At 37.6% G+C, this 12,665-nt stretch overlaps 1 protein-coding gene across 4 annotated transcripts in view; it reads left to right on the top strand.

Annotated features, from left to right (window-relative positions):
- Cntn1 (contactin 1) overlaps window positions 1–12,665 on the top strand; it is a 305,783-nt gene that overhangs the window by 183,438 nt on the left and 109,680 nt on the right. For all 4 annotated transcript variants that reach the window (XM_052748699.1, XM_052748698.1, XM_052748696.1 and 1 more), the window contains 3 exons: window positions 6,509–6,715; window positions 9,336–9,435; window positions 9,588–9,769. In XM_052748699.1, coding sequence (XP_052604659.1) covers window positions 6,509–6,715; window positions 9,336–9,435; window positions 9,588–9,769 — 489 coding nt within the window. The remainder of the gene's footprint in view (window positions 1–6,508; window positions 6,716–9,335; window positions 9,436–9,587; window positions 9,770–12,665) is intronic.

The following is a 12,665-nucleotide window of genomic DNA, read 5'->3' on the forward strand; positions in this document are numbered from 1 at the left end:
GCCTTGTTGAAGTAGGCATGGCCTTGTTGGAGGAAGTGTCACGGTGGGGGTAGGCTTTGAGGTCTCTTTTGCTTAAGTGTCACAGTCCACTTTCTGTTGCCTTCTGATCAAGATGTAGCTAGCACCATGTCTGCCTGCATGCCACCATGCTCCCTGCCGTGACGAAAGTGGACTAAACCTTTGAAACCGTAAGCCACCACCTCAATGAAATGTTTTCCTTTATAAGAGTTGCCATGGTAGTAGTGTCTCTTCACAGCAATAGAAACCCTTACTAACACAAATATATTTTATAATGTTCTTTCCACTTCCCCAACTAGTGCTACCTAGATCCTCTCTACCCCCTACCCATTCAGCTTCATAGTCTCCCTCCCTCCCTCTCTCTCTGTCTCTTTCCCTCATAACAAAAACAATGGCAAAAAGTCAAAAGACACCCCCTACAAAAAAAAAGACAAAAAGCACCAAAACAAAACATACACACACACACACACACACACACACACACACACACAAATGTAGAATAGATTTTATGTTTGTCAACTATTCAACCCTGGAGTGTGGTTGATGTATCAAGTGAAAGTAACATGCTGTTGGAGAAACTAGCTTCTTTACCCATTCTCATCAGATATCAGTTACAAATAGCTTCTTTTTTAGAGCTGGGACTTGAGTCCACTTTTCTGTCTTCTTGGATTTTTTTCCTGGTTTGAGCCTATACATGTCATAACAATTCTTGTGAATTTATGTGTGTATCAGTCCTGTTGTGTCTGAATGATGCTGTTTCCCTGGAGACATCCAACACCTTTGGCTCTTATAATCTTTCTGCCTCCTCTTCCCCATAGATTCCCGAGTCTTGACAGCAGACATTTGGTGAACATATCCCATTTAAGGCTGAGTGCTCCAAAGCCTATCATTGTCTGCACATTGTCTACTTGTGGGACTTGATGTCAGCTATCTACTTCAAGAAGAAGCTTCTCTGATGAGGGCTGAATGAGGGACTGATCTAAGCAGAATATCATTAGGAATAATTTTATTGCTATGTTTCTTTAGCAGAATATTAGTTGTATGTTATCTTAGTCGGAGTTTCTGTTGCTGTGATGAAACACCATGACCAAAAAGCAAGTGGGGAAGGAAAGGGTTTATTCAACTTATTCTTCCACATCACTGTTTATTAGCAAAAGAAGGCAGGCCAGGAACTCATACAGGGCAGGAACCTGGAGGCAGGAACTGATGCAGAGACCATGGAGGGGTGCTGCTTACTGGCTTGCTCCTCATGGCTTGCTCAGCCCACTTTCTTAAATAACCCAGAACCACTAGCCCAGGAATGGCACCACCCACAATGGGCTGTGCCCTCTTATATCCATCATTAATTAAGAAAATGTCCTATAGGATTGCCTGCAGCCTGATCTCATTGGGAATTTTCTCAGTTGAGGCTCCCTCATTTCAGATGACTTTTGCTTGTGACAAGTTGACATAAAACTGTCCAGGACATGTTTCCCCCTAGTGCCATCACCTAATTAGTCCCAGGTTTGGGGCCATTTTAGTAGTGTTAAGTAGGGATTCTTTATCATGGAGCAGACCTTCAATCTAATGTTTGAAAGTGGCTGTGTACTTCCATTACGTTTGCACCATTTTTTGCACCAGTATATCTTGCCGGTAGGTCTCTATTGTAGGTTGCAGGGTTGGTAGCTACGTGAGATGGTGATTACTCTCTCTTCCAGTAGCTTGAAAAGTAGCTTCCAGCACCACAAATGCTAGTAAGTAGAGATGAAGCTTTTAATTGGGCACAATTTGATTTATCTACATTCTGTGACATAAGTGAGTTGTGTCTTCAGCTGTAGGACATTGCTGTCAGGTTGTAGAGGGTAATCAATGCCTTGTCAATACCCTCTTGTGTTTGTGAGGGTCTATTGGGAACCCTTTGATAAACCATTCAGCAAGATATTATCCATTCCTGACACTGGATATTTTACTTGGTGGTGCAGAATGCCTAGTTGGGACATTGCCGCCTCCATTATGATTCCTTTTACATTTCTTCCATAGATGTATATAAATTAGAAAGCTTCTGGAGTAGTAGGTTTCCAAAAGACTTCTACTGTTAGTTGTCCTTCTCAACATTCCCCCTTTTACCCTGCACTCTTATTCATCTGCCTATTAAATCCCCCTATTTAGTTTCTCCTTTGTTTATAACACTATATTTTATTTCCCTTTCCTCAGAATAGCTCCCTGCTCCTGCTCTCTGACCTCTTCCAGTTACATAGCCTCTGTGGTTATTCGCATTGAAACACACATATCTAAAGTTTAAAATCTAACATCCAAATAGAAAAGAAAACATGCAGTATTTGTTTTTTGAGGATCTTTTTTGCTTCACTCAGGATATTTTTTTTCTAGCTCCATTCATTTACATGCAGACTTCATAATTTTATTTTTCTTAACAGCTGGGTGATATTCTGCTGTGTAAGTTACCATGGTTTTTTATTTCCCATTCGTCAGTTGGTGGACATCTAGGTTGTTTCCAGATTATGGGTTTGATGAATGTAATAGCAGTGAATGTGCTGTTTTTTATTACTATAAATCTGACGTACTACTTGAAATTTGGAATGCTGATACCCCCAGCATTTCATTTATTGTCTAGGATTATTTTATCTATTCTGGGTTTTTTTTTTTTTATTTTACATGAAGTGTAAGATTTTTTCCAGTTTCTTGAAGATTGTGTTGGAATTGTGTTGATTGGGATTGCATTAAATCTGTGTATTTCTTTCAGTGGGATAGCCATTTGCATAATTGGTAAATACTACCAATCCATGAGTATGGAATATATTTGCGACTTCTGGTTTCTTCTTCAGTTTCTTTTTTTTTTTTTTTTTAGTGCCTTAAATGGTTTATTATACAAGTTTTTCTCTTGCTGGGATAAAGTTAAATAGGAAGGATACTGATTTTTTGTGTGTTTATTTTACATCCTGCTACTTTGCTGAAATTATTTATTGCTATAGAAGCTTCTTGGTGGACTTTTTAATCATCTTTTATGTATAAAATAATAATTTCATCTGCAAGTAAGGATACCTTGACATCTTCCTTCCTTTTATTTTCACTCAATTCTAGAAAGATTTTAATTTCCTTTTAAATTGATGTCTTGACCGGGTTTTTATTCAGTAGTTATTTGTTCAGCTACCATGAGTTTGTATACTTTCTGCCATTTATTGTTATTGATATCCAGGTTTTACCCCATGGTGGTCAAATAGGATGCTGTTACTTCAATTTTCCTGTATCTGTTGAGATTTGCTTTGTGTCCTAATATAATTTTGAAGAAATTTTGGATGATTTTAGAGAAAGTTTCATGATCTTCTCAGAAGGATATATATTCTTTATTGTCTGGGGTAATATTTTGTTAATGCCACTAGGTCCTTTAGGTTTATGACATTATTAATGTGAGCATTTTTCTGTTTGTTTGTTTGTTTGTTTTTTCTATATGACCTGTCTATTGAAGTCACCCACTGTCATTGTGTTATGGTCAGTATCTGATTTTAACTGTAGTAGTGTTTCTTTTATTATCTTGGGTGCCCGTGTGCTGGGTGCATAGATGTTTACAATAGTAATGATCTCTTAGTGGATTTTTTTCCCTCTAATGACTATGGAGTTCAGAAGAAATATCAATCTCTTCTAATTAGGTTTGGTTTGAAATCTGTTTTGCCAACTACTGAGATAGTTATGCCTCCTTGTTTCTTGGTACCTTCAGCTTAGAATATCTTTTTCCATCTTTTTATCCTAAGGTGACATCTGTCTTTGGTTATGAGGTATGTGTCTTCAATGAAGCAGAAAGAAAGATCCTGTTTTCTCATCCAATCTGCTAGTCTGTGTCTTTTTACTGGGAAATTGAATTCATTAATATTGGGAATTATTAATGAGTAGTGTTTATTAATTAATGTTATTTTGTTATGGTGTGGTTGTTTCCCTTTCTTTTGATGAACTGTTTTGTGAATATTTATTTCATGTGTCCTCATGGGTGTAGCTAACCTTCTCTTCACACTGACATTTTCCATTCAGTTCCTTCTGTAGAGTCGAATTAGTGCAAGGAAATTGCTTAAATTTGTTTTCATCATGAGATGTTTTTCTTTCTCTGTCAACTGTGAAAGATAGTTTTTAGGTATAGTTCTTGGGGACAGCATTTGTGATCTCAGAGTTTGTAGAGCATCCATCCAGACCCATTGAGTTTTCAAAGTCTCCATTGAAAAATCAGGTGTTATTCTAATGGGTCTGTATTTATATGTGATTTGTTTGTTTGTTTGTTTTGTTTTGTTTTTACTTTGTAGCTTTTAATATTTTTTCTCTGTTCTGTCCACTAAGTGTTTTTATATTTTTGGTTGTGAGCCTAGCCTGTAACGGCTGAGCCATCTCTCCAGCCCCACTTAGTGTTTTTAATTACTATGTGTTGTGACAGAAAATTTCTTTACTGGTCCTATTAGGAATTATGCATGCATGTCATTACTTGATAGAAATGTGTTTCTTTAGATCAGGGAATTTTCTTTTATGGTTTTGTTAATATATACATGTATATGTATTATATATGTATATATTATGTGCCTTTGGCTTGGGGTTTTTCTCTTTCCTCTATATCTGTTATTTGTAGATTTGGTCTTTTCATAGTATCCCAGATTTTCTAAAGGTTTGAAGCCTGTTTTTGTTGTTTTACATTTTGCGTTTTTTTTTTTTTTTTGACTGAGCTACCCATTTCCTCTATCCTGTCTTCCATACTCAAAACCATCTTCCACATCTTGAACCTCATTGGTGAGGCTGACCTCTGAGATTTTTGTTTGATATCTTGTTGTTCTTTATTTTTAGTTTTTAGTTTGAATTTTCTTTAGTGATTCTATTTTTTGTTTGTTTTTTAAATTCTACTTTCATGTTTTGATTTGTTTTCATTATTTCATTCAACTGTGTTCTCATGGACTTCATTCATATTTATTCATATCCGCTTTAAGGTCATTGGAAAATATTCATAATTGGTATTTTTGATGCTCTTTTTTTATGCCCTTCAGTTAAATTGCTTTTCTCAGGGCATATTACAATATGGTTGCTGACTTTTGGAGGAGGCATACTGTCATGGTTATTCATGTTCATGTTTTGGAAGATAGGCATCTGGAGTTGCCATGTTTGAAGTAATTCTGTTTTTTTTTTTTTTTTTTTTTTTTGGTTTTTTGAGACAGGGTTTCTCTGTGTAGCTTTGCGCCTTCCCTGGGACTCACTTGGTAGTCCAGGCTGGCCTCGAATTCACAGAGATCCGCCTGGCTCTGCCTCCCGAGTGCTGGGATTAAAGGCGTGCGCCACCACCGCCCGGCAAGTAATTCTTGAAGTAGGTATCCACTCTTGTCTAGGTTAGCCATTGCTTACTATGGGTTCCATCAGTGTGTGGGGAACTATGGCGTCTCTGATTCCCAGCCAAGAAACGTGGTTGTGTGGTCCCTGGTGAGAGTGATTCTGTGGTTCCATCCAGAGTCAAAGGAATGGAGATGCACTAGAAGGAATGGCAGAAGTGGAAGTGGAGAAGAACTAGGGGACCCTGGACCCTGAGTCCTGCCTAAAGACCTAGTCTCATGGGGTGACGGTGGGCTAGGAGGAGGGACTGAGCCAATTGGGTGGCAGCAGGTTTAAGAGAAAGAGTAGAGAGACTTGAATGGAAGATGTGAAGGAGAATAAAGCTCGCCTACCTGAGTCCCAGCCAAATATGGAAGCTGTGCGTCCCTGGTGGAGCTGTCTTCAATTTCAGCAGGCACACACAAATAGAATGAATTATTTTTTAAAGATAATTCTATTACATATTGCCTAATATTAAGAAAACCAGCAACATGCTTTTCTTCCATTTGTGTGATTTTATTTATTTATTTATTTATGGTTTTTTGAGACAGGGTCTCACTGTGTAGCTTTGGAGCCTGTTGTGGAACTTGCTCTGTAGACCAGGCTGGCTTCGAACTCACAGAGATCTGCTGCCTCTGCCTTCTGAGTGCTGGGATTAATGGCATGCACCATCACTGCCCGGCTGTGGTTTTTATTTTTTAATATGACAATTTCGAAGCACTGAAACCAGAGATCTAGCCAATAAGCTGAGTTGCCTTGAGCTTATTTATGAATTTGAGTAGGAAAGACATACTATGAGCTGTGTAACTATCAGACCTGCATTCAGATTCTCAGTTCTCCTTAACAGTCATGAACACTCTGTGAAAGTTGTTTAACCCATTTCAGTTAATTCACCAATGAAATGGAAGCAAGAATGTTGAAACCCTGGGAAGTGCTAGAGATAGATTGTTGATAGATACAGAAAGAGATATTCAATTGTTTACTATGACAATTATATTCTTGAAAATATGGTAGTTATGAGAAAATGTATTCTGGCTCAAGTTCCAATATTTACTGATAGATATATAACCTCTGACAGACTGTATGCTGGTTTGTAATTAGGAAACAAAATCTTTGCTTACAAAGAAGAGCTTACTATTTAGTGGACAATATTTTCTTCTAGATGATCTTAGCTACCGCTGGCTCCTGAATGAATTTCCTGTATTTATCACAATGGATAAACGAAGATTTGTGTCTCAGACAAATGGCAATCTCTACATTGCCAACGTTGAGTCTTCTGATAGAGGCAACTACTCCTGCTTTGTGTCCAGTCCTTCTATTACAAAAAGTGTGTTCAGCAAATTTATACCTCTCATTCCAATACCTGAACGTAAGTATCTCATTTGTTACACTATTTTCACACAGTTATCTGTTTATAGTACATTTACAATAATGATATGCTGTTTTCCTGGGGAGGGCAGCATATAGAGTATGCGGGGTGGATGACTTAGTCTCTAACATTTGAAGTTCAATTTCATTCATAAAGTTACCCTAAAATGGCTGAGTTCATATTCATTGCTTCTAGCTTAGGAAGTATATGGAGGGTTGATTTATTAGTTCAGGGCCCCCACAGAATTACCATGGAAATATCTGGGATCTGCTTTTTGCTTCATGACCGTTTCCACTTGATAGTAAATTTGTAATCACATAATTAGAAAAAGATATTGATGATTTTAAGGAACTATTTACATGGTACAAATAAATATAAATAATTGCCATTTCTGCTTTAAGTAATTAGTATATGTTACTGTAACCTGTGTGCTGGGGTCATACTCCACCTCCATTTTAAACTTTGAAAATTTTTTCCATAAATTTTGAACATGCACACTACTTGAGGTGCGCTTCATCACACCACAGCATGTGTGTTTCTCTGATCCCACCTTAACCCTAGCTCTTCTGCTACGTTAGCAGTAGTGAATGCACTCTTCAAAACTGACCTGGTTGCTGCCTCTCTTCCCATAAATGTGTGAAGTGCCACAGTGCCACTGGCATTCATTCCCCTGTCCCTTCTCCTTGTCAGGAAACAGTCACATCGTTGATATTCAGCAAACACTGTTTGACTTTCTGGCTTCACTGTTTCCAAGGTCCAATGTGCCCTCTGGAAACGGGCCTGGATTACCTTTCCTAGTCTGTTTCATAAGTGCACTTCCCCTCCATCTTCTACACATCTTCTTACCTCCTGTCTCAGTGGTGAACAGATTTCTACAGCCAATCCCTTCAGCTGCTCTGGCTCGCATCCCATTTGGTTCCGGACTTCCCCAAATCACTTCTTCTCCTGTACTCTCTCAGGATCTGATCTTCTCATTCTGCATGTTCTTTCCTATTCAACAAAGGCTATCTAGAATAATCATAAGAAACTCATATTTATTCAATTGAAGGGCAGTTTTCAGACCCCATTCTTTTCGGTATTTGACATTTTTCATCTGCCTCTCACAGATTTTCCTCTCCTTTTCTCAAGGCTCACCTCCCTCTTCTGGCATGTCTTATACAGCATGAATCACCAGATGTTCCTCTTTCTCATGTTTCTCTTTGGTTGTTATAGATATTTTCACTAAACTACATGTTTTTAGTTGTGGTCATGTGAATAGATTTTTCACATCTCTAATGTTTTCTTATGTTCAGGCTTTAGTTATATCTTCATCCTGGACTTGTCCCACAGAACTCTCAAGGATGTGAAGTGTTCAGAACATACCGATTGCGTTCCCACAAAGCCCCCTCTTCCTTCTAGTACTCTTCAGGCAGATTGGCTGTAACTGCTTGCGCTTCCTAACCAGCAACATTTGCATGCATCAGTTCTTCTCTTCCTCTGATGTTCCGAACAGCTAACTTTGTGGCTTTTAATTAAACCATATGTCAGCCACGTAGAAGTTCTCAGAAAAAAACATGAAATGCAAATTCTGATTACAGAAGCCTTAAACTGCTATCAAGGTCTCACCTTGAGTCAAAGGTAAGATCTAGACTACTCCTCTTACCAAATCCCACTGGCATTTACTCACTGACAAAATTGGTCTCAAAACATCCAATACTTTGTCCTCAGGCCTTTTGCTTTGTGCATTCAGCTGATCTTTAGGTCATATATTTTAACATTGTTTGACTTCCTCCATATTTTCTTTAATTCTCTGCATCGTCTTAGAGCTTTGTCAAGAACTGGTTCAATTCATTTCCATTTCAGTGCCTAAGATTCCCATAGCCACTCTGAAATTCTGAATTCCTTATTTGCTGACCACTCTTTCAGACTAATCATTTTGTTTTGCCTTCTGTATTGTCATGGTATGTTCATTTATTTACTTTATGCAGTATAAATACACACTCATGCTTTGGTGGTTAATACTGCATGAAGCCCTTTGGAGCCTGTTTCTACCAGTACATATTTCAGGACTGAACAATAGTGACATGTAATATCTGTAATGTAACATTAGCCCTCTCACAATAAGAGTGATCACGTTATGGTAATGGCCTCTCTCTGTCATTTCTCTTACTCCATTTCCTTAGTTTCTGAGGATAATTCTTTCTTCCATTTCTCTTTGCTCAATCCACCTCTTTTTCTCCCTTCCTTCTCTTTCTTCCCTTGCACTTTTCGTATTCCCATTTCTTTCTTCTTTTCCAACATTTTCAAGCACCTTATAAGCACTGATCACAGTATTTTATACATGTTTGAAGCCCCTTAAAAGGGACCTTGAAATTTTGTAGTTGACTTAGTCTGATCAGTTACAGGTATCAGAATGTGTGATGAAATTCATACTTGCACACATTGTACGTAAACAAACAAATCTATATATTGGGACAAATGATACCTGTGTAGAGAAAAATGTCCATATTGGTGCAGTTCTAAACTACAGAATTTCATGATGTTAAAAAAAAGAAAAAATATATATATATATGTATATATATAGTGAATTATATATTATGGGTGTCTTGTTTTCTTTTCTTTCTTTCTTTTTTAATATTAGGAACAACAAAGCCATATCCTGCTGATATTGTAGTGCAGTTCAAGGACATATATACCATGATGGGCCAAAATGTGACTTTAGAGTGTTTTGCTCTTGGAAAGTAAGTATGCTTGTGCTTTTCATTGACATGCATAGAAACAAGTAGGTGTTATGCCTTTTCAGGAAATAAATGACGTAAGTACTTAGTTATAAATGCCAGGCCGTCTTCTTTAAACACTGTGGATCTTGAGCTTTTGTGTTTTCGATTTCAAGTCCTGTTCCTGATATCCGATGGCGAAAGGTGCTAGAACCAATGCCTAGTACTGCTGAGATAAGTACTTCAGGGGCTGTCCTCAAGATTTTCAACATCCAGTTAGAAGATGAAGGCATCTATGAATGTGAGGCTGAGAACATTAGAGGAAAGGACAAACACCAGGCAAGAATTTATGTGCAAGGTAGGTATTTTAATTTTCTATGAGTGCTACCAATGTCTTATTCAAAGGCATTTCCATACTTGAAGAACTATCATAGAATTACAGTTTTAAAAGAAATGATATATATTATATTATTCAGATAAGTGAGATATTTACCTTATGTCAAATTACATTACAACTCTAAGTTACAGCCAGTATGAGCTTATACTTTTGATATCAATAGATTGATAGTTGTTGATAATTTAAAAAAAAACAATGTTGCTCATTTAATCTTCTATCATTCTCTTTTCTTCAGTATCTTTATTTATAGAAGAACCTATGCATTATGGCTTAAAGTTTGAGTCAGTGGTTTGCAAGGTTTAATATGTCGCAAAATTCCCTGAGGGGCTTGATAAGGTATTGGCTGTTGGGCCTTCCTTAGAATTTCTGACTCAGAAGAATACTGGGAGCTTCAGAATATGTATTTCTTAAAAATCCCCAGATGCTTATGTTACTGAAGCTAGAGAACCCCTGGTGTAAGGAATCATCTCTTTTTACTTTAACAAAATTATTTTGGTGCAAGTCCTTGATCCTCACCCACCAGAGTAAGCATATCCAGGAAGACAGAATTTTTTTTGGCAGAATTTAATTTTTTCATAAAATTTATTAAATTTTGTTTACGTGTATAGGTGTTTTGCCTGCATGTATTTATGTGTATTGCATGTATGCCTGGTGCCTGCAGAGGCCAGAAGAGGGTATTAGATCCCCTGCAACTGTAGTTACTGATGGTTATAAATGCCATGTGCATACTGAGAATTTAATACAAGTCTTCTACAAGAGCAACACATGCTCTTAATCACAGAGTCATGTCTCTAGGCTCAGAATTTCTTGAGAATGAAATCACTATTGTAACTTTCCATAATATGGAATTAACACTAGGTTTCAGTAAATTCATTCTGATTTTTTGTTTGTCAGTTTGTTCTGTGACATGGTCTCTTACTATGTCCCAGTGGTCCTGTAACTCCCTATCTAGACCACACTGACCCCCAAACCACAGCAATTCACTTGTCTCTGCCTCCTGCTGTTTTGCTGTGTTTTCAACACTGGTTAATGCTCTGTTTATCTTCTGTTAGTCTCTCCCAAACATAAATTTTGACAGACTCATCTGAAGTCTAAAAAGATTGTCTCCATATCCAGTTGTAGTCTGTCTTAATTCACTCCAATGTTTTTCTCGTGAGTACTTTTTTTTTTTCAAATTTTCACATGTGCATATCTTCCAAGGGACTTTCACTCAATTATTATTTTTTATTTTTTATTAAAAGATTACTTGTTACTGAAACCTTTCTTCTATAGTCACCCAGAATATCCGGTTGCTATAGCTGATCATTTCTCAGCTCTATCTGATCAGATATTACAGCATCAGCAGCCACACTTATCCACCTCTCCTCTCTGCTTCATTTTCTGTGCTTGGCACCTTGACCCCACACTTCATTTACACGTACCGCTTTCATGTCCCCTTCACAGTCCTCCTATCCACACCATTTTCACACTGAGTGATCAGAATCAGTAATTGACCTTCTCTGTATCCTTCTGTGGTTTCATCTATGAACACAATTTTAAAAATCCACAGCCTTGGAGATCTTGTGGGGCGTTTACCCACCACCCCCACAGTTCCCCAGAGTTTTCTTGAGTGCGAGCAGCAGGAAATATTAGATAGAAGGATTTATTGAGAACATTGCAGAGATAAACAGATAGAAAATAAAGGATAGCCTCGAGAGGGCCTAGAACCTTTTCCAACAGGCCCTGACTGTCTCTGCTCCAGGGTTTTTATAGAGACACCAAGGGGTGGAGCAAAAGACCTCCTCCCCCAGCACAGCCAAGCGCAGACCATCCCAGACACCTGCACTTAGGCCCGTGGTCTAATCATCCTCTATGCGGACCTGCTGGGTAAAGCCACAAGGAACCCGAGAACGGGCTCCCACAAGATCTAATCTAGATATGTCCGCAGAGCTACAGACTTGACTATCCAATGGCTTAACCTCATTAACATGACACATAGCAAGTGTGTGTGAAATGGCTTCCAATGGAAGGAAAATATTTGTGGGCCGCTTGAATGTCTTGAATGATATCACCATTTTTGCACTGGGTCCATTGATTACAGATAAGGTTTTTTCAATGCATTTAGAAAACATCAGGTTCTCAGTGGAGCAAAATTCTGAACTGTCAAATATCTAAGGCCTTGAAAGAATCAATGTGACAGCAGGTATTTTTATGAGGTCATTTGAAGGAGCTTCATTTCTCCTTTACTAGTAAGATATCTTAATTCTGTATGTTTAAGCAAACTATCTTCAAAAACTATGTAATGGAAGTGCATATGGAGTTTGCTGTGGTGATTCTATTATTTATTTTTACCATTGTATTATATATTGTGACATCTATGTATCACTCTGGGGGAACAAGGTAGCAAAGATGTCATTAAAGTGCCGAAAAGATTCTGTGCAACATAAAATGTGTAGTCATCTAGAAAATTCACCAGCATTCAACTTCTGAAAGTTCTTCACAGATGTTACAACAAATGGTTAGTGAAAACAAGAAGCTAATCAGATTGTATACTATAAAGTATGCATAAAGAGACATGTGTTTCATCTGTGTGTTGGTTTAATATTGATAGTCTGTGGAGCTCAGAAAATATTTTCTGGTTTCATACATATACATTTGTAATAAGATGTGTATGGTACTTTCTAGAGACAATAGATATAAAACAAAGTTTAATTTTCAATAAAAAGGAAATAAAATGGTCTCCTCCCCTAAGAGTTCTCTCTGTGTTCCTTTTCTTATTTTATACTATTTACTTACATTTGTCTAGGCTGCTTAGATAGCTGAAATACTTAACAAGACGGCTTTTTCACATAGAAACATTCTTTTTCCTTTGAGGAAA

This window comes from Peromyscus californicus, unplaced genomic scaffold (assembly GCF_007827085.1).
Source record: "Peromyscus californicus insignis strain IS unplaced genomic scaffold, ASM782708v3 Scaffold_20__1_contigs__length_68692818, whole genome shotgun sequence".
Lineage (NCBI taxonomy): Eukaryota > Metazoa > Chordata > Mammalia > Rodentia > Cricetidae > Peromyscus > Peromyscus californicus.